Source organism: Trachemys scripta, chromosome 8, assembly GCF_013100865.1.
Source record: "Trachemys scripta elegans isolate TJP31775 chromosome 8, CAS_Tse_1.0, whole genome shotgun sequence".
NCBI lineage: Eukaryota > Metazoa > Chordata > Testudines > Emydidae > Trachemys > Trachemys scripta.
This window is the reverse complement of record NC_048305.1, coordinates 92,544,668-92,566,069: the sequence shown is the minus strand read 5'-3', so window position 1 is coordinate 92,566,069 and position 21,402 is coordinate 92,544,668. Positions and strand designations below refer to the sequence as shown.

The 21,402-nt window shown below is 43.7% G+C and overlaps 1 protein-coding gene and 1 long non-coding RNA gene across 6 annotated transcripts in view; one reads left to right on the top strand and one right to left on the bottom strand.

Moving 5' to 3' along the window:
- PATJ (PATJ crumbs cell polarity complex component) overlaps nt 1–21,402 on the top strand; it is a 214,023-nt gene that overhangs the window by 78,687 nt on the left and 113,934 nt on the right. For all 5 annotated transcript variants that reach the window (XM_034778751.1, XM_034778749.1, XM_034778750.1 and 2 more), the window contains 5 exons: nt 6,459–6,612; nt 7,944–8,015; nt 9,479–9,656; nt 11,642–11,752; nt 17,694–17,771. In XM_034778751.1, the coding sequence (XP_034634642.1) occupies nt 6,459–6,612; nt 7,944–8,015; nt 9,479–9,656; nt 11,642–11,752; nt 17,694–17,771 (593 nt within the window). The remainder of the gene's footprint in view (nt 1–6,458; nt 6,613–7,943; nt 8,016–9,478; nt 9,657–11,641; nt 11,753–17,693; nt 17,772–21,402) is intronic.
- On the bottom strand, nt 78–3,151 carry LOC117881461. The gene is made up of 3 exons (XR_004646805.1): nt 3,072–3,151; nt 438–520; nt 78–313 (listed from the first exon to the last, which is right to left on the bottom strand). It is a non-coding gene; the product is annotated as an uncharacterized LOC117881461 (long non-coding RNA).

The window sequence follows — 21,402 nt, the reverse complement described above, 5'->3', positions numbered from 1 at the left end:
AGAACCTCAAAAATGAAGCAAATTTTACTGCAAGTAAATCTTTATTCAGTTTTTATTTTTATTTTTGTTAACCTATATTCGGCAATATTGGAATCAATAAGAGGCATTAACAATTTATGATGGGGTGCTGTCTATCATATTTGTGCAATCTCACTCAGTGTTTGGATGGACAGAGTAGACCTTGCTCTCAGTTTAAGCCCCAAACTTTAAAGCTGGCAGGTGTAGTAGATCCAAGATGTTCCCTGGAGAATGGTCCCTGAAGGAGGACATCGTCCACCTGATCTCCAGTCATTGGGGTATGCCAGCAGTGGACCTGTATGTAACACGAACAATGCAAAGTTCACCAGTTCTGCAGCAGGTATCTAGCTCAGAAAGCTGCAGCTCATGATGTGATCACCACCCTGCCTAGCCTACATGTTCCCTTTGGTTTCTCTTACCTTCTGAATGTAGTCCTAGATGGGCATCCGCTGATCCTCAGACTTCTGGAGTGTCCTCAAATGCTCTGGTCTGCAAATCTGACCTTGACCAGGGGAGCAAGTTTGGGAGGAACTGGTTGAGAATTTGAAAGTGGAAGGCAGCTTAGGTGAAAGTGACCATGAAATGCTAGCGCTCATATTTCTAAGGAATGGTAGGAGGGAAAACAGCACAATAAAGATAATGGATTTTAAGACGGCAGGCTTTAGCCAACTCAGGGAGTTGGTAGGTAACATACCATGGAAAGCAAGTCTAAGGGGAAAAACAGTTCAAGAGGGTTGATAGTTTTTCAAAGAGACATTATTAAGGGTACAAGAGCATAGGAAAGATAGGAAGTATGGCCAGAGACCATCCTGGCTTAACCAGGAGACTTTCAGTGATCTGAAACTCAAAAAAAAGAGTCCTACAAAAGTGGAAACTAGGTCTAATTACAAAGGATGAATTATAAACAAATAACACAAGTATGTCAGGACAAAATTAGAAAGGCCAAGGCACAAAATGAGACTATCTAGAAACATAAGGGGTAACAAGAAATATTCTACAAATACATTAGAAGCAAGAGGTAGACCAAGGACAAGGTAGGCTGATTACTCAATGAGCGAGGGAAGACCATAACAGAAAATGTGGAAATGGCAGACGTGCTAAATGACCTGCCCCCTCTTCCCCCCCCCTCCCCAAAAGGTTAGTAGCGAATTGATGTCTAATATAGCGAATGCCAGTGAAAATGAGATAGGATCAGAGGCTAAAATAGGGAAAGAACAAGTTAAAAATTACTTATATGAGTTAGATGTCTTCAAGTCACCAGGACCTGATGAAATACATTCTAGAGTACTAAAGGAGCTGACTGAGGAGATATCTGAGCTGTTAGCGATTATCTTTGAAAAGTCATGGAAGATGGGAGGGATTCCAGAGGACCGGAAAAGGGAAATAAGGACAACCTGGATAATTACAGTCCAGTCAGCTTAACTTCAGTACCTGGAAAGATAATGGAGCAATTAATTTAAGCAATCAGTTTGCAAACACCTAGAAGATAATAAGGTGATAAGTAACAGTCCCATGGATTTGTCAAGAACAAATCGTATCAAACCAACCTGATAACTTTTTTTGACAGGGTAACAAGCCCTGTGGATGGGGGGAAGTGGTAGATGTGGTATAACTTGACTTTAGTAAGGCTTTGGATACTGTCTCGCATGACCTCATAAACAAACACAACCTAGATGGAGCGACTATAAGGTGGGTGCATAACTGGTTCGAAAACCGTTCCCAGAGAGTAGTTATCGGTTCACAGTCAAGCTAGAATGGCATATTGAGTGGGGTCCCACAGAGATGAGTTCGGCATCCGGTTCGGTTCAATATCTTCATCAATGATTTAGATAATGGCATAGAGCAGTGGTTCTCAAACAGTGGATTGGGACCCCAAAGTGGATCGCAACCTCATTTCAATGGGGTCGCCAGGGCCACCATTAGACTTGCTGGGACCCGGGGCTCAAGCTGAAGCCTGAGTTCCATCCCCACCCGGGGCGACGGGGCTTGGGCTCTGCCCCACTCCCCTTCCCTGGGGCGGTGGGGCCTGGGCAGAGCACTCCCCCCTCCACCCCCCTCACCACCACCCCGGGTCATAAAGTAAATTTGTTGTCAGATGGGGGTTGTGGTGCAATGAAGTTTGAGAACCCCTGGCATAGAGAGTACACTTCTAAAGTTTGCGAACAACACCAAACTGGCAGGGGTCGTGAATGCTTTGGACGATAGGATTAAAATTCAAAATGATCTGGGCAAACTGGAGAAATGGCCTGAAGTAAATAGGATGAATTTCAATAAGGACAAATGCAAAGTACTCCACTTAAGAAGGAACAGTCAGTTGCACACACACAAAATGGGAAATGATTGTCTAGGAAGGAATACTGGGGTCATAATGGATCACAACCTAAATATGAATGAACAGTACACTGTCTCAAAAAAAAATCAACATCAATTTGGGATGTATTCGTAGGAGTGTTGTAAGCAAGACACAAGAAGAAATTCTTCTGCTCTACTCTGTGGTGATTAGACTCAGCTGGAGTATTGTGGCCAGTTCTGGAGGCCACATTTCAGGAAAGATGTGGACAAATTTGGAGAGAGTCCAGAGTAAAGCAACAAAAATGATTAAAGGTCTAGAAAACATGACCTATGAGGAAAGACTGAAAAAATTGGGTTTGTTTAGTCTGGAGAAGAGAAGACTAAGAGGGGACACGATAACCGTTTCCAAGTACATGAAAGGTTATTACAAGGAGGAAGGAGAAAAAAATGTTCTCCTTAACCAATGAGGATAGGACAAGAAGCTTAAATTGTAGCAAGGACGGTTTAAGTTGGACATTCAGAAAAAAGCTGGGTGTTGGGGGGAGGTCAGGGCAGAGGGCTGGAGGGGGTGAGGATGTAGGGCAGAAGGCTGGGGAGGGTGTGGGGGTGCAGGGCAGAGGGCTGGGTGTTGGGGTGGGGGGGTGCAGGGCAGAAGGCTGGGGTGCTTGGCTCGTGGGGGTGCCCCTGCCCTGAGTGGCTCAAGGCAGGGGGCTGGGAGGGATATGCCCTGTTCCACCCCCTTCCCCAAGGCCCGTCCCTACCTCTCTCTGCCTGCTCTGCGGAGCTGCGTGCACGCTACCACTCGGCTCTGCTCTGCTCCGCTCCCCCTCGCAAGGGCCCTTGCCGGCAGGGAGAGGGGGGAGGAGGAGGGGCTGGAATGCACCACGTTGTGGGAAGAAGCAGGGGAGCGGGGGGGCTTGGCTGCCGCAGGATCAAGCTTCTGCCTCCTACCCCCGCAGGAGAGAGCGGTGGGCAGGGGGGCTGAATGGGGCGGGGGGCCGGGACCCGCCCCCCTGCTCTCCCCTGCAGAGGCAGGAGGTAGAAGCTTGGTCCTGCGGCAGCCAAGCTTCCCTCCTCCCCCTTCTTCCCCCAGCGTGGCGCTTTCCGGCCCCTCCACCCCCCTCCTCCTCCTCTCACCGGGCAGGCAGCGTGCCACTCAAAATCGGCTCATGTGCCGTGTTTGGCACGTGTGCCGTAGGTTGCCGACCCCTGGTCTAGATAATACTTAGTCCTGCCATGAGTACTGGGATCTGGACTAGATGCCCTCAAGAGGTCTCTTTCAGTCCTATGATTCCCTATATGGGTGGAGTTTCCTAATCAGGGACCAGTTGGTGCTCTCTGTAGATGATGAATGAACAGAAGGGTAAATTATAACAATGTGATGGACACCACTGGTAGGGCTTAATGTTTTACAGGCAGTTTCCATTATGCTACCATGTCAGGACAAGGGTAGTAGTGAACACCCTGAAAAGCTCAAGGTGCTCCCTAAAAAAACATTTAAATAGCATTTTCTTAATAATTTAATCTTTGGGACTGGGCTGGTGACATTTAATTATTTTCACCACTATTCCATGATTTGTGATGATGTCTCTGCAAGGCCAAAATCATGATTTTCCTTAAAATTGATGGTAAAATACTGTTCTGTCTACTCTCAGTGGAAGTAATTTATTGGTCAGTCTGGGAAAACACTCAGTGGCTGGGTGAGGGAGATTGATTTTTTGTTTTGTTTTTGTTATGCCACCCCCCTCTTTCCAGCAGAGAGAACTGTGTGGACAGACTCTTGCTCTTACACAGAGCCTATGGAATGAAAAATGAATGACATCTCCCTTGATTTCAGTCGGATTCCAGGCAGGCACAGGCATCTGTCTGCACAGTTCTCTTTGTAGGATGGAGGCCTGTATTTGCTGTTTCTAAGCACACTTCTCAGTGTATCATATTACAAGGAGCATCTCTCATTTCAGTCCTCTAGCATTTCTGTTGTCTCTGAAAATTATTTACACCAGAAATGCAGAATTGCTGAACTGAGATTATATTATTTATGCAACAGGAGTGAGTCCCCAGCATTTTAAGTTTTCTTCATGAATGTTTGTTCTTTGTCCCTCTTTGAGTCTTAGTTGAAGAATATTTAGATAAGTTAATGTATTCAAGTCAGCAGGCCTGATGAAATTCAAGGTACTTAAGGAAATATCTGAAGCAATCTTTCAACCGTTAGCAATTATCTTCGAAAACTCCAGGAGGATGGGTGAGGTCCCAGAGGTCTGAAGAAGGGCAAAGATAGTATTGGTCTTTAAAAATAGAACAAAGAGGACCCAGGGAGTTGTTATAGACTAGTCAGCCTAACTTTGATACCTGGAAAAATACTGGAACAAATTATTTAATCATTAATTTGTATGCATCTAGAGTCGTGGTTCCCAAACTTGTTCCGCCATTTGTGCAAGGAAAGCCCCTGGCAGGCTGGGCCAGTTTGTTTACCTGCCGTGTCTGCAGGTTTGGCCAATCGCGGCTCCCAGTGGCTGTGATTTGCTGCTCCAGGCCAATGGGAGCTGCTGGAAGTGGCGGCCAGTACGTCCCTCAGCCCACGCCACTTCCAGCAGCTTCCATTGGCCTGGAGCAGTGAACCGTGGCCACTGGGAGCCGCGATCAGCTGAACCTGCGGACGCGGCAGGTAAACAGCCCGGCCTGCCAGGGGCTTTCCCCGCACAAGCGGTGGAACAAGTTTGGGAACCACTGATCTAGAGGATAATAGGATATAAGGAATAGCCATTGTGAATTTGTCAAGAACAAATCATGTGAAACCAACCTAATTTCCTTCTTTGACAAGGTTACTGGCCTAGTGAATAAGGGGGAAGCTGTAGATATGCTATATCTTGATTTTAATAAGGCTTTTGGCACATTTCCACGTGATATTCTCATAAACAAACTAGGGAAACGTCACCCAGATGAAATTGCTGTAGGTGGCGCACAACGGATTGAAAGACCATACTTAGAGTAGTTATTAGTGATTGGCTATCAAACTGGGAGGGCATATTTAGTGGGGTCAGAGAGCGGACAGTCCTGGGCCTGGTATTAATTCAGTATTTTCATTAGTGACTTGGATAATGGAGGAGAGATTATTCTTATAAAGTTTGCGATGATGCTAAATCAGGAGTGGTTGCAAGCACTTTTGAGGACAGGATTAGAATTCAAAACTATGGGGACAAATTAGAGAATTGTTCTGAAATTAACAAGATGATATTCAATAAAGGCAAGTGCAAGGTACTTCACTTAAGAAGGAAAAATCAAATGCACATCTACAAAATGGAGAATAACTGGGTAGGCAGTAGTATTGCTGAACAGGATCTGAGGGTTCTAGTGGATCGCAATTTGAATATGAGCCAACAATGTGATGCAGTTGGGAAAAAGGATATTATTATTAACAGGAGTGTCATATATAAGGCACAGGGTAATTGTCCTACTTCACTCGTCACTGGGGAGGCATCAGCTGGAATTCTGTGTCCAATTTTGGGTGCCATGCTTTTGGAAAGATGTGAATAAATTGGAGAGAGTCAAGAGGAGAGTTGAAATAAATAAATAAATAAAGGGGTAAAAGGTTTACAAAACCTGACCGGTGAGGAAAGGTTAAAATAACTAGGCATGTTATCCTTGAGAAAAGAAGATTGGAGTGGGACCTGATGATAGCTTTCAAATATGGTAAGGGCTATTATAAAGAGAACAGTGATCAGTTGTTCTTTATGTCCACTGAAGGTAGGAGAAGAAGTAATGGGCTTAATCTGCATCAAGGGAGATTAGGTTAGATATTAGGAAAAACTTTTGAACTATAAAGGGTAATTAAACTCTGGAAGAGGCTTCCAAGGGAGGTCATAGAATTCCCATCATTGGAGGTTTTTAAGAACAGGTTAGAAAAACACCCGTCAGGGATGTTGCAGGTTTACTTGGTCCTGCCTAAATGCTGGGAGGCTGGATTTGATGGTCTCTCCAGGTCCCTTCCAGCCCTACATTTCTATGATTCAAGTCACACATTACATCTCACATTTGGGCCTCGGTTGGTTGAGAAGTATGCTTCCAAGTATAGTAGTTTCTAGACACTGTTAATAGTCAAAAGGACAATAGATATAGAGACATTTACATCTAGCTATTTTACCATTCAGGTACGAGGCTTCAGAACGACTCAAAAAGACGTAGGTTAGTTGACCTTGAAGCAGCTGAAAGGGATGAACAAAAGATGGAGGATTACGTTCTTTCCAGGAACCAGGAAACTGGGAGAGCTGTCACTCCTGCTCAGCCTGCAGCAGTGTTGTCCAGGTATGAAGGAAGTACATGATTTACACTTAGTTCTTTTCTATTTTCCTCTTGCTTTAAGTTAGCTGATTAGTAGAGCAGAAAGTTTTGATGAACTAAATGGAACTTTAATCCATAGAAGTCAAATCTTTGACCCCTGCACAAGCTAGAATAAACTGAATTTTGCAGATGATCTCTGCAGTAACCAAATGGCCTGAACCCTCACCACCCAGGCTGCAGAGCACTAACAGAACTGTATCACCTTAGCTACAGCCCCTGCACTTCCCCTTGGTAGAGGTTTTGGCCAGTGAATCTGTCTCATCAGACCTGTTGATCATGTCTTCAACCTTTCCCTGACCTGCCTCTAACCAGGGCCGGCTCCAGGCACCAGCCTGGCAAGCAGGTGCTTGGGGCGGCCGCTCCGGAGAGGGGCGGCATGTCCAGGTATTCAGCGGCAATTCGGCGGACGGTCCCTCACTCCTGCTCAGAGCGAAGGACCTCCCGCCGAATTGCCGCAACAGATCGCGATCACAGCTTTTTTTTTTTTTGGCTGCTTGGGGCGGCCAAAACCCTGGAGCCGGCCCTGCCTCTAACCTTCCCTCTGAGGTGTCGCAATGAAATCTGCTGCAATGCATGTGCCGATGTGGAGTCTTTGCCCCACCTTTCACCATTCTGCTCCCCTTTTGTAGTGTAACTGTGGTAGTTTGGGCCCTCTGTGCCTGCAGAGAATGTGTGGAGAGGGCTCTCGTTCTGTGGGAGCACCTACAAGTGCTGCTTTCTAGTGGAGACATGCAAATGGAGTCTCTTGTTGGGGAAGCCTGGGCTATTCTTTGAATAGATGAATCACATGTGGTATAGCAATATGATTAACATCCCGCTCTCGGGGACAGAATGGCACGCTCAGGATCTGCTCACATTACCTCTCATTTGGCTTTAGGAAGAGTTTATGACTTGCCAGTAGACTAGACTGCCTTTTGTGGCTTGCAGTGCACAATTCATGTTATTGATAGCATATTAGCAAATGTTTACTGCCTAGAGAGACCTGTAGAACCAGTAATAAGATGCACAAGTTTAATACATAAAAGTTTTTAAATGTGCTTTCCCCCCATCTTATCTGGCTTATGTTGCAACCTTAACTGTGTTTGAACCTTAATATATATATATATATATATATATAATAAATAATAATTATAATTTATTTAAAAGTATGGGTATCTAGTCTCCTGTATAGCATTTTTGATTTAAACATGAATATGCTAGAATGTATTATGTGCTATGGCAGAATCGGCAACGCCTGTGTGAGTATGTGTGGAATGGAACATGTTTTTTTTTTTTTTTTTTTCCCCCCCAATTAGTGAATTACCTGAACGAGAAGAAGGAGAAGGAGAAGAAACTCCAAACTTCAGTCATTGGGGACCATCCCGAATGTATGTTGATATAATTACATTCTTTCCTTTTGCTTAGGAAACATTTGATGTCTTGGGGGCTCCAGGAGTAATTACACTTCTTACTGTAGACTTTTCTTACACATGTGTGACTGTTTTCATGGCCTTTTATTTTAGAGTGCTCTAGAATAGTGTTAAGGTAGTTAGATGCTCTGGGCTTTATTAAATACTGTAAACGCGAACAGACGTTCAGTGGAGAAGGTTTATATATTCTGTGTATACGACTAATTTTAGAAAGCTGCCAGCTTTGTGTTGCAGTTGAGCTGAAAGTTCTCGTTCACCTCTTCGCTACTGGTTTGAAATGTTACACATCAGAATTCTGCTGTCAGGTACATGGGTTACTCTGCTAATCTTAGTGGCATAACTCTGAATTAACACAAAATTTGGTCCAATAGTGTTTGAATTTCAAACAACCAAAAAATATTTCTAATCTACATACTAGATAGCAAAGTGAAATAATTCCTTTGATATCTCTCTTTCCAGTCTGTGTATGTTGTATATCTTTCACAAAACAAAGGCCATCTGTCAGTTAAGGAGGCCTTGTCAAAGTTATTTCACTTTGTTTTGAGAGACAAGTTTGAAGAGGGGGTGGGGAAACAGAGATAAAGCAATTTAAAATACAGTTGACAGTATTGTGTAATTCTGAACTATTTGCATAATGTTGTTGCATGACAACAGTTTTATTATCAGAACAGTTTATTTTATTTCTGACATTGAAATACGGTGGAAATTGTGAATACGTTAATATTTACCTTGAGAAAGGTAACTGTCATCCAGATAAATTTATATGCCATTTGATCAGATGAGTTTTCTCTTACAGAAATAATTGGTTACTTTAGCTTCATTTTTATACCTTCTTAAACACATTGGCTGCCTGCAGTACAAAGGTCATGTAAAAAGGTGTGATTCAGGGTTAGGCATAAACAAACCTAAAACTTCAGCACAAGTAGGAGCCTATTATATATGACCTCTGATACATGGCAAACAACTTTAAGATATTTTCAGGAATCCTTTTTGACCTCTCACTAGTATGTTCAGCAACCTGAATATCAATTGACGTTTTCTGTATTGAAACACTTAATATTAACAAATTAGTATCGCCAGGTTGGTTCAAGCTGTTCTCAGTAGGAGCCCACCACTCTGGAATTTGATTTGAGTGATAGAACTCAACTGTGTTTATCTCGGTACCTATTTTTTACACAGACTTTCTCTGAAGGGAAAGGTCATAGGAGGGGAAGCAAGTTGGTTTGGTGGCAGAGTTTTGTTGTTATATTTGTTCACTGATGAGCTCACCTGGACTAGCAACAGGTGTTTCTTTTAAAGATTATTGCTAGTAAATTGATGAAACCTGAAAAACTATGTTATAGATTTTTGGAATATTAAATATTATATATTTAAATCTGTTAATAGTTATAAAATTATATGGTATTGCTTGCGTTTTACAGTGTTGAAATCTTCAGAGAGCCTCACATGTCTCTTGGAATCAGTATTGTTGGTGGGCAAACTATTATAAAGCGCCTAAAGAATGGAGAGGAACTTAAAGGTATCTTTATCAAACAAGTCTTGGAAGACAGCCCAGCTGGAAGAACAAAAGCCTTAAAAACTGGGGATAAAATACTTGAGGTAAATGCAGATAAATTTCCTTTTCATGCTTTAAAAAGAGAGCATAGCTTCAGAGAGCTGTCTAGAAAAAAAAAAAGTGGAATTAAGTATTGAATATATTGTGAATGTGATTTTACTCCTCAGCGTGCATTGTTCTATCTCTTTTAGAAAGGTCTTGACTATCGATTGCTTCTGTTAACATCCTATTGTACTATTTCAGAGAAGTTAAATAGGCACTGATTTTAAAAGTGGTGTTTTATGAAATAAAACAAATAGAAATCCTGCTTTTCTCACCATTTTTTATGAGCCATTCAATTGAAGAATGTAAGTTATTCTGGAATAGTTGCATGATTTGAGTGGTTCATTCTTCATGCTAAGTTTTGTGGCATTTTTAGAAGGTATTCAGTGTACAAGCTAGTTATATATTACTTGTGGAGTCCCTCATGTTAGCAGTTGCTTCGTTCTTTGAGAGGGGAGAGTAATTTTCATAGGTGCCATTATCACTGGACACCATGTTGCAATTTTTTGGATACCATGTTGTGGTTCTTCACTCTCCCCTGAAACTGCTGTGACAATGTGATTCACTAGGTCTGATATGCTGTCTTATAGCTAGGTGGAGCATTGTGGGGCTTTTTCTCTGTAGTCTTGCTAACCAGGACTGCTAATGGTCCCCTTTTGCCTTGGCCCTCTGGCCAGGTCATTTTTTGCGTCACCCCCTTCTGGGTAAAACACCGTTGTCTCCCAAGAGTCCCAGGACCTCACAACAGATTGACTGTCCATATCCAGGCCCAAAAATCCTCCCGGCCCTCTGTCTGAGGATTTCCCACTAATCTTCCCAGTGAGGCTATAGAGGAGCCCTGTCCCTCCCTCTGCTCAGGGTTCCAGTCCAGGGACCCTTGTAACAAGCAGTTAAGGTCTGTCTGGTCAGATCTGTTGCTTGTTCCCTGGGCTACTTCCCACATTGGCTTGCCATCTCCACAGGGAACTCGTATTCTCAATGCAGTGTGGGCCCGGCCCCAGGGTTAAACTCTTAGTTCCAGTCCTCCAAAGCAATAAAGGAAATGCAATTAAATTAACAGGAATAAAGAGCAGCATCAGCTTCTCTTTCCTGTCAGGATCCTGGCCGTCTGTCCTATCGCTCTGAGATCGCAGGCAAACAAAGGTAACTTGACTCTCTGCTGTGCTCCTTTCTGGGAGCTGAGGATGAGAGGTCTGTCCACCTCTCTGCAGGCTGGGTCCCTCTGCAGTGGTGCCTGAGCCCCTCTGCAGTGGTGCCTGAGCCCAATGCTGCCCTTTAACCCCTTCTTGCCTGCTTTGGGGTTTGTGTATCCCATGAGATCCCCCAGAATGAGTACTTCCACATATGATGTTCCGCTGTCAGAAAACTGACTGTCCTTTTTGTGTCTGCTGCCTTCCAGAAGTGATGTGCTTTGAAAGTTGCTTCAAAACATAACTAGCTTATGCTTAGGTAAATTGAGGATTCATGTGAAACCAAGCATTCTCTGATTTTATCTGAAAGTAGAATCTTTGGTAAAATACAGCATGTGCCTTTAATTGTGAGCCCCTGACAGGGCCGGCTCCAGGGTTTTGGCCGCCCCAAGCAGCTAAAACAAAACAAAAAAGCCGCGATCGCGATCTGCAGCAGCAATTCGGTGGGAAGTTCTTCACTCTCAGGCGGAGTGAGGGACCGTCTGCCGAATTGCCGCCGAATACCTGGACCTGCCGCCCCTCTCCAGAGCGGCCGCCCCAAGCACCTGCTTGAGAAGCTGGTGCCTGGAGCCGGCCCTGGCCCCTGAATACTATACCTCTGCCCTGCTTGTTCCTCAAAGTGTTGAAGAAATATACATTATGTAGTGTTTTCTTAAGTATTTTTCTATCCTATGAAACCTTTTGGTGACTTCCTCTGATGTGCTAAGCTTCACTGTCAATAAATGCATGTAAATCTCTTGTTGTAATTTATGAAAAAGACAGATTGCCTAATAATGAAGATACACTCCATTTGTTAGGTGTCTGGAGTAGACTTACAAAATGCCACGCATGAGGAAGCAGTGGAAGCTATCAAGAATGCAGGAAATCCTGTTGTTTTTGTTGTTCAGAGTTTGTCTAGTACCCCAAGAGTAAGTTACCCTTTTTTCCTTTCCTTTCTTTTTTCAAAACTTAATTCCTTTTTAATATGCCTTTTATTTGAAACATGGCCAAACTCCTTTCAGCAAGATTTGGTCATAACACAGTTTCCCTTGCATACTCTGACACAGTTTCCAGTCAGAGACCATATGGTTACTTCTTGGGACAGATTCTGGTCTAAATTACTCCAATATAAATTCAACTGACTGTGTTGACTCAGCAGCGTTTACCCCACGGTAATTGAATTAGAATCAGCCCCCTTGTGTGTTACCTGGTATTCTAAAAATATTTCCTCTATTAGCCAACTTTTTTTAAAAACATAATGTAATGAAACTTGATTGTAGAATAGCATCCTCCATACAAACTGTGTCCCCAAAGGCTTAAAATACAATTACAAGTATGAACAATAATTATCCGAGATAGAGGAAAAACTAGGAAATACAGGCAAAAGAGAAAATGATCTCCCCATCTTCTGGGCAGTGAGAAGAGGCAACAATTATAGTCTACCATCCCAGAAGTTCATGGAATGTAGGGCTGAGGCAGGGGGTTGGGGTGTGGGAGGTAGTGCAGGGTGTGGGAGGGAGTGCGATGTGCAGGAAGGAGTGCGATGTGCAGGAAGAGGCTCAGGGCAAGGGGTTGGGGTGCAGGAGGGGGCTCAGGGCAGGGGGTTGGGGTGAGGGATGCAGGAGGGGTTTGGGGTGCAGGCTTCAGTCCGGCGCTGCTTATTTCGAGCAGCTCTGGGGTGGCAGCGGTGCGCAGCGGGGCTAAGGCGGGATCCCTGCCTGCCTTGGCCCTGCGCTGCGCCCAAAAGTGGCCAGCATATCTGGCAGTAGCTCCTGGGCGTGGGGTGGGGCAGGTGGCTCCGCCGTGTGCTGCCCTCGCCTGTGGGTACCACCCCCAAAGCTCCCATTGGCTGGGAATGGGGAACTGCAGCCAATGGGAGCTGCAGGGGGCGGTGCCTGCAGCCGAGGGCAGCGCATGGAGCCCTCAGCCCCTCCCCTCCCCCAAGGGCTGCAGGGACGTGGTGCTGCCTGCTTCTGGGAGTGGGGAGGGGCCAGGGCAGGCAGGGAGCCTGCCTTAACCCTGCTGTGCCACGGGGCTGGCAATCCCACGGGCCAGATTGAAAGCACTGACCGGCCGGATTCGGCCTGCGGGCCGTAGTTTGCCCTCCCCTGACCTAGTGAGTCTCTCTGACAACTCATTAACCACACCTTACACAATCTGGCACCAAAATGTCCACTCCTTCTCCACAGCCCCAATGAATCTCTGTTCTGTGATGACTTGCAGCAATTAAAGTGAGAAAGGAGAATGTCCAAGCAGTGGTGGCAGAAAGCATAGGCACCATACAATGGGCATAGCTGTGATAATACAATAACTTCTGTCTATATATTTGACCCCTTCTGAGAAGCGTGTCAGGAAAATTGAGTCTTTTCCTGAGACTCTTGTCCTTACCCTTCTAGGCCACTGAAAATGGCCTCTGAGAAGGCATAAAGATAATCGGGGACCCTTAGTAACTTTGGGTGCCTCTGTTTTTGAGTGCTGAGGCTTATACACCCAGAATCTGACTTTCAGCATTGCTGAGCACTGGCAGCTCCCATTGACTAGTGGGAATTGTGGAAGCTCAGTGTGACGTTGTGCAGTCTATATGGTTTTATAAAAACTTGATAATAAGTCAATATAATGTAACTGAGCTGGTTTTAGAGGAAATACGGTAATAAGTGAATGTAACGTAACTGGGATATGCTTCATGCAAAAGGTCTCTTGTAAGGTATCATTACAAAACTTATAATCTACTGAGTATGATCATCTGATTTGTATAAATGTACCACTCTTGTATCTAAAACTAGAAATATAAAATGTAACTCTGAGGGCCTATTGTAATTGTGAAAAGTGTGGACCATTAATGATGGTTTGGAATCTTGATGACTCCCATTGTCTGCAGATGGCTGTATTTACCTGTGAGTCTTCCTGTATATGTGTGTGCTGGCAAGTGAGTAATGAAGTCTTGCAGTGACATGTGATCATGTCACCTGAACTGGAATCCATCTTTAACCTGGTGCTTTTCCAGTGAGGGGGGGTGGAAACCCAGGGAGACAAAGAGTTCCCGCCTTATGCAAAAGATATATAAAGGGGGGAAGAGAAGAGAGAGTGAGAAGCTATCATGAAGAATCCCCTAGCTACCACCTGAGCTGCAACAAGAGCTGTACCAGGGGAAAGGATTGTGCCCAGGCCTGGAAGATGTCCAGTCTGAGAAAAACTTACTGAAGCCTCTCTGAGGGTGAGATTATCTGTATTTAGTTTGATTAGGCATAGATTTGCGCATTTTATTTTATTTTGCTTGGTGACTTACTTTGTTCTGTCTGTTACTACTTTGAACCACTTAAATCCTACTGTCTGTATTTAATAAAATCACTTTTTATTTAGTAATTCACTCAGAGTATGTATTAATACCTGGGGGAGCAAACAGCTGTGCATATCTCTCTATCAGTGTTATAGAGGGCGAACAATTTATGCGTTTGCCCTGCATAAACTTTATGCAGGGTAAAACGGATTTATCTGGGTTTAGACCCCATTGGGAGTTGGGCATCTGAGTGCTAAAGACAAGCGCACTACTGCGAGCTGTTTTCAGGTAAACTTGCAGCTTTGGGACAAGTGATTCAGACCCTGGGTCTGTGTCTGGAGCCAGACGGGAGTGTCTGGCCCAGCAAGACAGGGTGCTGGAGTCCTGAGCTGGCAGGGAAAACAGAAGCAGGGGTAGTCTTTGCACATTGGTTGGCAGCTCCCAAGGGGGTTTCTGTGATCCAACCCGTCACACTCAGCACCCCCAAATATCAGGTTCTTGGTCAAAGGTGAAGCACCCAAACTTAGAATTTATTACGGAGGTTGGAGAGGAAGTAAATGATCACAGGTCACATAGCAAGTCAGCAGCAGAGCTGGGAATGGGACTCAAAACTCCTTATTTCCTTTTGCATGGCCTAACAACGCTGCCTCACCAGTACTGAAGAAGATGGAAGCACATTGCCACTTCAAATAGCTGGACATGTACCATCTGTAGTAGTTAAACTTACTGTGGTATTAGCAATATTTCCCATTCTCAGTATAGGGAATACCACAAATATGGTATAGGTACACACCATGGTGCTTAGACATCCATTTGTTTCAGTGGTGTAAACTGCACCTTACGTTGGTATCTCTACTACCAATAGCTGGGGTCTCAGAGGTGTTTTGTTTTGAATTTAAGATAGTATGGTTTATACATAAGGGAGTTCCTTCCCTGCCAGGTGTTCAAAACACTCTGATATTTGTTTCAGAGTAGCAGCCGTGTTAGTCTGTATCCGCAAAAAGAACAGGAGTACTTGTGGCACCTTAGAGACTAACAAATTTGTTAGTCTCTAAGGTGCCACAAGTACTTCTGATATTTGTGCTGCTCTGCTTTTAGTAGTAATTTCTACTGCCTGCTTTGGGATGGTACACCCATGTTTCATACCAATCATTCTGTAAGGTATTCTATAGCATTCCTGTCTCATTTTTAACTGTTGCTATGGTGAAATACTATTCTCATGTTGTTTTGAATATTGTACCATTATGCACCTTATTGAGGGACCAAGTGTTCCAAATTACATTAGTCAACAAATATTTTACAATATATAGTATAACATGGTACTCTCTTGCTTGAGGCATTCCATGTAAAGGACATTAATCAACTTGGAGTAATTCAAGACTAGCCCCTTATATTTCATTAAGGGTCCTTACAATATACTGAAGAATATATAATGAAAAGAGCGAGAGAGAGAGATTCAAATTCCAGCCTAAATAGTTAGTTTGGCAAAGTTTTATAAGCAACCGAAAACAGGGTCTTCTAAGGGGAAGTATTCGGCAGCCTTAAGAATGGTGGGGGGGATGTGAGGGGGGAGCCGATAGCCTCCTCCCACATTTTTAAGGTTGCCCAATACTTGTTCTTAGAAGACCCTGTTTTCGGTTGCTTATAACTTTTGCTAAACTTAACTCCTTAGGCTGAATTGTTCCATGCCAGGTATCTGTGCCAGGCTGATTTTTTTTTTTTTTTTCATGGTGGTGGTGAATTTTAGCCAAAATGGCTCAGCCATTCTGAGAATGAGGATAAGAAAAAGGAGCTGGAGGCTAGGGGGTAAAGTTCTGAGATTAGATGTGGGGCCGAGAGAGAGAGAGGTTGGGACTGGGCGCTAGTGGAGACTAGGCGCCTGGAGGCCTGGGAATGGGAAAAGAGAGAGAGACAGTCAATGAGGAACAAGGTGCGTATGGAGGACTGGGACTGACTGTGCAGGGAGATTGGTAGGACTGGGCACATTAGGGGAGGGAGGACACTGGGACAGGGAGTCTGTAGAGGGATACTAGGAACTGGCGGGGCAAGGAGACTGAGGCTGGGATGAGACGATTGAGGAGTGGAGACTGGAACTGGCAAGGGTGAGGAGAAAGGGACTGGGACAAGAAGTCACAGGTGGAGAAGACAGGATTGGAACAAGGACGGGTTGGACAGGGCAGAAAGAGGCAAACTTGGGGGTAGTGGGCAGAAAACACTGAGCACACTCCCCTCTAGAAAGAGTCATGAGTCTCACCATTCCTCTGCTATCAGCAAATACCTGTGGAAACTCCCTGGCAGAGTGTCTCATCCCACTCTAGAGCTGATCTACATGCAGATTGACAACTTATTACTGTTGTTAGTTACTTCATTAGCTGAAGTGGCAGAGTTCAGTGTGGTGAATATGATGGTTCAAACCTGCTGATGATCCATGTGGATGTCAATATGATGTCACGTGATGGAATTTGTTTTTTAAATTTGATTAAAAAAAAAACAACTAAGAAATAAATAAATATATATATATATATAAATACACACACACACACACACACACACACACACACACACAAATAAATTATGTTAAGGGAAGACTATTAATATTGCAAACTCAAGTTCTCAAAAGTTAGAAAGTGCAATCTTAATTTGTGCATATGCATCATGATACAGTCTTTAAATGATCACATACTAGTTTTTCCACAGATTCCTGCTTCATTTAGTGCACTGGATGGATGATGTTCACTTAATGAGAAGCTGTTCCATTTTTTTTTTTTCTCCTCATTGTTCAGTGTGTGGCCCCTGCCTAACATACTGCCATTATTCAAACCCTGCTCCTAAGACAGCATTCTGAATTTACTCTTTGGCTTTTCTGTGATGCTCCTCACGCTAGATCTGAGTGCATCACAAACATTAATTGATCGTCAAAAAAACCCTGTAAGATGAGGAGGTGGGATAGACAGATGAAGGTACTAATTTTGGGTGCCTTGAGACCTTGGACCTGATTTTTCAGAATATTTAGCATTAGATAGCACTTCATATATTCAAAGCACAATTCCTGTTGTTCACTTGCAGCTGTGAATGCTCAGCACTTCTGCAAATCAGGCACCCAGAAAATGAGGAATTCAGAGTTAGTGACGACTTGTGAAAAGTTTGGTTTCAAGTAACTTGCTTAGTAGGCACTCTTTAGCAAAGAGAGGAATAGAATCTAATTCTTCAAGGCAGCATTCAGCTACGTTAACTGTGTGACCTTTCTTTGTCTTCCTGTAGTCTCTTGCCTCATTCACTACACACCTTCCAACTTTTGCAACAATTGAAGCAAATGTTCTACAGACAACAGTCTACTTTGCTACTCTACACAATGCTTATTCTCCCCATGGCAGCTCCATACTGTGCACTGAATGAGGCAGGTGTCCAGTGGAAAAGATAGTATGTGGTCATGTAATTAAAGTCTGTATCATAATGCATAAGCACAAAGCCCAAACCCAGGTTGTACAGTCAACCCTAATTCTGGCTTTTCTGATTTTATGAGTGCTTGACTGTGCATCTATGTCTGTCTGTCTGTCTATCATATGCGCATGTCTATTTCTTATGTTTTGCAGGTGGTCTCCGTGGTACAGTCTAAGATAAATAAAACCAAGAAAGATCAGGACACAGAAAGAGAAAACAAAAATGAGAAGGTATTATTTCATTTGTGTATCGTATCCAAGCTTTACTGGGTCAGATGATATAACAATGTAGTTTATAAATGAATACTAGGCTTTTTATCTTAAATAAAAGGGGTAAAATGCTACAAAAATGGTATGTATGTTAACTACACTGAGTAATATGTAATATAAATAAAGTTTAGCACTTTATCTGTAGATTTCAAAGTGCTTTACGAAGGTGAGTAAGCATCAGTATCCCCATTTTACAGCTTCTGTCATAGCAACTGCCAGCCACTAGCTATAAAGTGGAATAATAGTAAAAGTAACTGTGTAGTTTCTTGAAAAAAGGTTAATGATGTGGGTCTTTGCACATATTTGGCGTTGTTGGGAGTAATGTGTTTCTGTTGAGACAGTGGATGCTGGTATATATTTGTTAAGATTGCTTTCAGAGCCTTAATTCTGAATTTCCTGACTTTCAAATGTTTGGATTTTTTTCCTGGTAAAAACTACCGGCCCAAATTTTCATACTTGGTTGCCCTAGTTAGCACAGTGCTTTTTGTGTCCACACACAGAGAAATGCCCCAGGTGATGTATAGTTGGTTTACTAATGGTCTAATATAATCACTTAGGATGATGTACCTTTCTGCAAACTTAATTGGTTAATTAACCAATTGATTAATTTTAATGACTGTGTGGTAGCAGACATACTAAAACAGTTAATCTGGTTTCCTATATCTGTCCTGCAAAATCTCCCCAATCACATTGCTTCTGGAAGCCAAGCTGGGGATTGTGGCATACGTACCCAGAAGGCTTTGCAACTGAAACAGTGTAGGGATAGCACTATTGTGGATGTTGGCCAAACTTAAACCAATTCAGCATGGCTAGGTTGGGTATGCTGACCCGTGTGTGCTTGAACTGGTTCAGTCCTCGAATGTTAAACTCAAAGGCCTTGTTGCTTTAGAAAATGTTTTGCAGGCTACTTAGTGATTCAGAATCTGGGAGTTTTCAGGTTATCCCAGGAAAGCAAGGAAGCTAGGGTTTCGTGGCAGTGAGCAGTACTTGAAATAAAGCAGTTACTGTACCCCTAGCTTGGTTTTATCTATCTTTGTAATCTAAAAAGTACATCCACTTGCAATTTTGCTGTTTTTAATCTCTAGGACTCCAGTGTGTGGAATGTTAAAACTGTAGGAAGTCAATGAGTGAGCCTAACCTTTTTCAAAGCTGTTAAAAGTAACCCTTCTATGGGTGCTGTAACGTAGATGAGTAGAATATAGAACAGCTTCAATGAATAAGTGAGGAGTTTCTTTTTAGCTTTGAACGTTAATTCACAAAGCAGACATCATGTGCTTCAGCAGGGGCAGCTCTCAGTAAAAAAAAGATATGGCTGTGAGTGGATTATTAGCTTGCATTCCTATGGGAAATCAGTGATATTTCTAGTCTAGTCGTCAAAGTGTCATGAAAGAACTAAGTTTGAAAGCAAAATATCCAACTTGAAAAAACTGCTGTTCTTATTTGGGCCATTATTTTTAATTAGTGGGGACTTCCTCTGTTACTCACTGGTGTTTGTTCTACTCTGTAGTGACTTACATGTGTTAGATGCTATTTTAAAAATTATTATTTATGAGAACTGCTTACAATGCTTGGGTTTCTTATGTGAAAACGAAATATAAAAGTTGTGCTGTGTACACATCTTGTAAAAGGTCGGCCAGTTCAAATATGTGATGTAGTTAGATGCTCTGGAAACCTAAATTGATGAATCCAATAGACAGTTATGTGAATTTCCACCTTGCCCTCCTCTTTCAGGACAGATTCTAATAGCCTGTCTGTAGGTCTGATCCAATGGCCATTGAAGTCAATGACTGTATCAGTGCTTGGGTATGCACTAAGTATCAGCCCACCAGCCCCGCCCCTTCTGCATGAAACTCCACCCACCGAGTCCCTCCACGCTGGCCGGCCCACCCCAGGTCAGCTGAGCCACCCCAGATGCACCACCCCGGACCACACCGGCTGCCCTAACCCCAGCCGGCCGCCCTAACCCTTGGGCCAGCCCGAGCTGTCCCAGCTGGCCTGACCTCTGGGCCGGCCTGAGCCCCAGCCCAGGCCCTGGCCACTGGCTGATCATCGAGCCTCAGGTCGGGGGGGTCAAAGTGTGGGTGGGGCCACATCAGAGGCCAAGGAAGGCTTAGCCTTCCCTGGCCTATGCTATCCGCTGCCCCTGCTTCAGTGGATTTTGGATCAAGCCTTGCAGACAGAGCAGGTGTAGAATTGTGCACTGTGCTGTCTTTCATATCCTGCTGGTGTGTCGTTTTCTTAATAAAGTCCAGATTATTGTGTGTTTTCTGGAAGTGGTTGCACAAACTGCATTCAGTTTAGTCACTTTATAAAGGTTCAGACAATTATTTTTCTCCTACGAAGGAAATGGCAGATCACTGTAACTCAACTCTTTTGAAGGGGTTTGAAGTTTTGTATTCTTGTCTGTTACATCAAGTAACAAAAGGCTCAGTGGGAGGTGCCTGGTAACCGAGTCTAGGGAGAGGCAGAGGCCAAAGGAGCACTTGGTTGGGGAGAGTCGGAAAGCCGGAGCAAAGAGGGCAGATGGGAGGCCCTTGAGAAGCAAGTGGGATCTTGGAGGGGAGCTAGAGCAAAGGGAGCCATTCTGGGGCAAGTTTCTGGGAGATCTTGTGGGAAGAGGGATACTGGGGGAGAGACTGGGAACCTGGGAGCAACAAACAGAAGGGAAAAGAAAAAAGTCTTGTGTGACCTGAGTGAGGGATGACTGGGCCTTTCTGGGGATGAAGGAAAAGAGAAGTAGGGATTTGGCAGAGAAAAGAAGAGGGGTATATACAGCACAAGTAAAACAGCATCACCCAGTTCAGGGAGAGATGTGTGAAAGAGGAAAAAAAGGCGACCAACACTGGAGGTGTTTAGCAAGTGGCTGGTGGTCAAAGAGATCTGGGGGCACGAGGGTATAGGGTGGAGTTGAATTGAAAACCGGGACAGAAACTTTTAAACTGGAAGAAGAAGAGGAAGGAAGCCAGTGAAAGTGACAGAGATTAAGAGTGATGATCTCATAGCCTGAAGCGTGAGAATGGTCTAGCTGAGGTATTCTGAATTCCCTGAAGTTTAGAGGCTACATAAAGGACAGAATAGTGGTAGTTAACTGAGTGATTAAGGCATGAAATAAGGATTTCAGTAGTGGCAGTTTCAAAACGAAGTCTAATTTGGCCAGTGTTCTGGAGGTGAATGTACAGATAAAGGAGGCGTGAAATGAAAGAAAATTTCAGGGTCAAGGCTGACACCACTGCTTCTGACCTCAGGAGCAAAATTAAGGAGAGTTATCGCAGGCATGGAAAATAAAGAATTTTTTTACTCTGGGGGGAGGACTTAGCTCTTAGAAGCTTTAGAGTAGCAGGATGTTATGCGAAAGCAAGGAACTGATTATCAGGAGGAAGTGAGAGTTAGACAGGGCATAAATGTACATGTCATTTGTGTAAAAATTATATCCAGGGTTGAAGCAATGAGATGATCCAGGGTGAAGTGATGGAGAAGAGGACTAAAATAAGAGCCTCTGGGAATAATTTCCTGAGAACAAGTAGGAAGTGAAGAGAGTGAGATGTGAGATTTTCTGGCTAATGATAGCCAGCTGGTACATCCCATTCCTGGA